We start from the raw sequence: 4,207 nt of genomic DNA, 5'->3' as shown, positions 1-4,207 counted from the left end.
GTGATGTTCTCTTATGGAGCCTTGGAGAGATCCCTAAATCCAGTTTGAGATTCCTGGAGCATTGATCATTTCCTCCCTTCACCATCACCTTCAACAAATGCAACAGAACAGATCTGGATAAGGTACTTAGAAACTTTTAAACTTTAATAACTTAAGTTAAAGGAGCAAAGGAAATAATTAGTAAAAACTACTTGAAAGTAAATGTATTAACATTTATATTAGCTATTCCACAATTTCTATATTGTATTATAGATCCTGATTGACCAAAAGAAATCATACAAGGTAAATTATGTATGTGGATAACAAAATTAAGACCAAGAAATATAAAGAAAATATTGCCCTTTTGAACTGTCTACAGATTTTTAAAATCATACCTGTAAACCTAATGTTATTAAAGTTTAAAAAATTTTTAACATACCAAGTACCTCAAGAGAGCTTTATAATTCATCATAGTCCAAACAAACGTGATACCTTTACTTATTAGCTTACTAAACATTTAATAGAGTAAATGTCCTTTTTCAGTAGTCTGAAAAAAACTAAGGATTCTGATCTTTCTATTGCTTACTGTAAAACAGCAGTGGTTGCAGTTATCCTTATTTTAAGAAAAGCAATAAAATTTTTTCTTTAAATTATGCAAAATTAGGAAGCAGAAAACCTATTCTAAATATTCTGAAACCTCAATGTTAAGTAATTAAATGTGTAAGACTAGAGCCATCTACTGGTTAAAGTGTAATGTTACAAAGCACAACTACTGGATTATTAACTAGCAAAGCAGGGAGTCATGGTTGTTAAGAATTGAGAATATAAACATAAGCAAAAATCATCTAGTCTAGGACACTGGTTTTTAAAGGTTTAATGAAACAACCTCTTTTGAACAGGAGACCCAACATATATAACAAAGTAAAAGCTGAGGGAGGGGGCCTCCAACCCCCACACGCACTAATTTGCCCAGCAGAGGCCAGGCCAGTGACAAACAAGCCATGAGAGGTAGTCTGGGCAAATAACTGTGGTTTGGACAGAGGCACAATGAGAAAGAGTAGTATCAGCAAAGTTGTCTCTTACCCACCTTTCCCCTGGAGACATCTTAGAGACACTGGGGTGCAAAGGACAGTGGTTAATGGACACAGAGAACTGAAGAGTAGGGAGTAGGCTCCTGAAAGGCTACAAACCTCTTTTCACAGGGACATTACTTATGTGCTCGTTTGATGCAACACTTTAGAAAGCATTAGTATAACTTTCCTGAAAATGCAAAATAAGAAAATAAGACGTTTGCTTTTTTACCACAATCTAATAAGAACTGAGTTTCTAGGTCTTATGGGCTTTTACCAGCCAGGCCCTGGACTGGTCCAGTCTTGGAAACAAGACCCCAGTTTCAGGTCCCAGCCTCCTCCCTTCAAAAGGGCATGGATGTCCATAGAATCGAGGCAAGAAATGGAGCTCTCCAAGGCCCCTCTCTGTGGCAGAGACCCCCAACCTAGACAGCAGCTTGTCAGCTAGGCTTGGGGTGACAGGTTGGAGCAAAGTTCCAAAGACTCGCAAACATTCCAAGGCCACATGAAGCACAGTACCCAGCCAGGGAGCATCCACTGGGCTCTCCCAGTTCAACTTCCATGGTGCATGCCTTTGGACAAAGCCATTAGTTTGCCGGACACAGCTGGATACTGCCTCCAGAGCCTTATAGATCTGAAAGTTATCATAGTGGTCTGCCACCTGCTTGGGCAAAGTGGCCACTGCGCTCACCAGAGCATAGTCCTCTGCCTGAGCACGACCTGTTGGCCCCACCAACCCTGGCTCACTGGGAAAGCAGGTAGTGCAAAAAGCCGGATAGGTCCCAGAAGGATTTATTCTGTTGGCAGTGCATCGGTTCAAGAGACCTCCCAAAGCAAATGACAGCTCGGAATCCAACAACTTAACCACTTTTTCACCATAGTAATCACAGTCCCAGTTGGGGACGCCCTGACGAAGGAGAAAGTAGCGGAAGCCATCCACAGTATAGCGGTCAAGGCATGTCCTGGGATCCACCACATTGCCCAAGCTCTTAGACATCTTTTGACCACAGACCGTCCAGTGGGAGTGAACATAGATGCGGTGTGGTGGGCTCATGCCGGCCCCTAAGAGGAGGGCAGGCCAATAGATAGCATGGAATTTGAGAATGTCCTTGCCTATGATATGAGAGGTGGTGGGCCACCAAGATTTGAACTCAGCGTTTGGGTAGCCAATTACAGTAAGGTAGTTGACCAAGGCATCCAGCCATACGTAGATGGTCTGCGAATCGTCCCCGGGCACCGGAATGCCCCAGTGCAAGTGGCTACTCCTTCGAGAGACGGATAGGTCCGGCAGCTCCTCTTCCAGCCACTGAAGGGCTGCGTGATGGAATGGCTCCGGGGTGATGGCCTGAGGGTCGCCCCGCAGCCACCGCTGGAGCGGCTCCCGGAACTGGGAAAGCCTGAAAATGTAGTTTTCTTCCTTGGTCCAGGAGACGGGATGCCCGCTCTCCAGAGATACAGGACACAAATCCCCCGACGGGCCGGGCTGCCTGGTGACCTTGGCTTCAGGCAGGAAGCACTCGTCGGAGGCGCAATACCAACCTTCATAGAGCCCCTTGTAGAGAAGACCCCGAGCCTTCAGCACCCCCCAGAAGTGCTGCACAGCCATCCGATGCCGGGCCTCAGTGGTGCGGATGAAGTCGGTGGAGGAGATGTCAGCCTCCCGGAAAAGCTGCTGGAACTGGGCAGAGACTCTGTCGCACAGTTCGGACGGAGCCAGGCCTGCAGCGGCTGCTGCCTGCTGAATCTTGAGGCCGTGCTCATCGGTACCAGTGGAGAATCGCGTGGCGGCGGCGCTGGGAACTCGGAGGCGATGGTGTCGGCACAGGGCGTCAGCCAGTAGCGCCGAGTACAGGTGCCCGATGTGCGGCGCCGCGTTCACGTAGAAGATGGGTGTGGTGAAGTAGGCGCGCGCGTCGCGGGTATCGTCCCGGACACCGAGAGGGTCCGAACTGTAGTGGCGTAAGCTAAAGTCCTCCAGGAGCGACAGCCTACTCACCCCCGTGCGTCCTAGCAACCGAAAGGTAGAAATCCGCAGCATGATGCCTGCGGAGATGAAGGTCGGAGGGGGCGTTCTGGAAGCACGTGTGAGGGGCGCATGCGCAGCCGGGCCGCACCGCCGCTTCCGTCCACAGAGCCAATGAAGTCCGGCCCCGAGCGCCGGCCCTCCGCCGCTCCGCCCGCGCTCCCCCCTCCGTGGGCCTCGTATACGGCGGTTGTGTATTGCGGGAGCGAGCGAGAACGGTAGCTTAGAGGAACTGGCTGAAGGAGAGGTTATGAAGCAGATAAATCTTTATCTTTCTATAACATACTGCGTGTCCTGCTTTGTAATTTTATATTTATGGATCTGGTTTTTTTCTCCAGGCTGAGTTGCTTGTGGGCAAGAGTTTTGTATTCAGGCATTTCTGAAACACCAGTCAGTGGCTGGCACATTGCAGGAGTGTGCCCTCTACGTAGGCTTTGGTAAACGTACGGATCTGAAATATATATACATTTCCTCTCAGAACCTAGTGGGCACAATAAATCCAGAAGGGAGGGGGGAGAAGGGAAGGAAGAAAAACAATGACCTAAAGCACTTGAGGGAAGGATAAGAACTGAAAAAGTAAGAGAAATCCTTTCTCTAAACGCAGTTTTTGTTGAATCAACAAAAGAGGTGGGCTTGTGATGTTCCCAGTCTTTGCAAAGATTACTGAGATCCAGAAAGCTGGGATGCAGTACGTTGTCACTCTGCACCTAAGGAAAAAGCAGTCTTCAAATTTATTTCTCAACGTAGTTGTTAGTAATATTCTTTTTAAATGGTCTTGAAGTTCTTCTAGAGCAGTGTTTTTCAAGTTTGCTTTAGTAAGGGAACCCTAGCTCTTTTCGAAAAGGATGACTCGGGAGCCCAGAATTGGGTTAATATTAATCCTTGCTTCTTGACATACTCTCATCTTTGGTCTATCTTTTTTTTTCCCCCATTTAACTTAATAATTAAAATAATAATAATTTAGTAATAAAATAATTTTATTTTATTAATTTAATAATAAAATTTAATAATAAAATGGAATGGAACACCTGTGACCCCACAAGCCAACCTAAGAACTAGAAGTGGTTCTCTAAATGTGGTCCCAGAAGAGCAGCATTAGCAGCACCTGGAACCTTGTTAGAAATGCATATTCTTA

At 46.6% G+C, this 4,207-nt stretch overlaps 1 protein-coding gene across 1 annotated transcript; it reads right to left on the bottom strand.

Moving 5' to 3' along the window:
* Positions 1-803: 803 nt before the first annotated feature.
* Positions 804-3,098, bottom strand: MARS2 (methionyl-tRNA synthetase 2, mitochondrial). The gene has a single exon (XM_061203705.1). The coding sequence runs from the start codon at positions 3,085-3,087 to the stop codon at positions 1,306-1,308; it is 1,782 nt and encodes a 593-aa protein (XP_061059688.1). The 5' UTR covers positions 3,088-3,098; the 3' UTR covers positions 804-1,305.
* Positions 3,099-4,207: the final 1,109 nt, after the last annotated feature.

This window comes from Eubalaena glacialis, chromosome 1, assembly GCF_028564815.1.
Source record: "Eubalaena glacialis isolate mEubGla1 chromosome 1, mEubGla1.1.hap2.+ XY, whole genome shotgun sequence".
Classification (NCBI taxonomy): Eukaryota; Metazoa; Chordata; class Mammalia; order Artiodactyla; family Balaenidae; genus Eubalaena; species Eubalaena glacialis.
The sequence above is the reverse complement of the archived record's forward strand: the minus strand, read 5'-3'. Positions and strand labels throughout refer to the sequence as shown.

Coding starts and splice junctions, on each gene's coding strand:
- MARS2 (XM_061203705.1), bottom strand. CDS start 3,087: ATGCTGCGGATTTCTACCTTTCGGTTGCTAGGACGCACGGGGGTGAGT.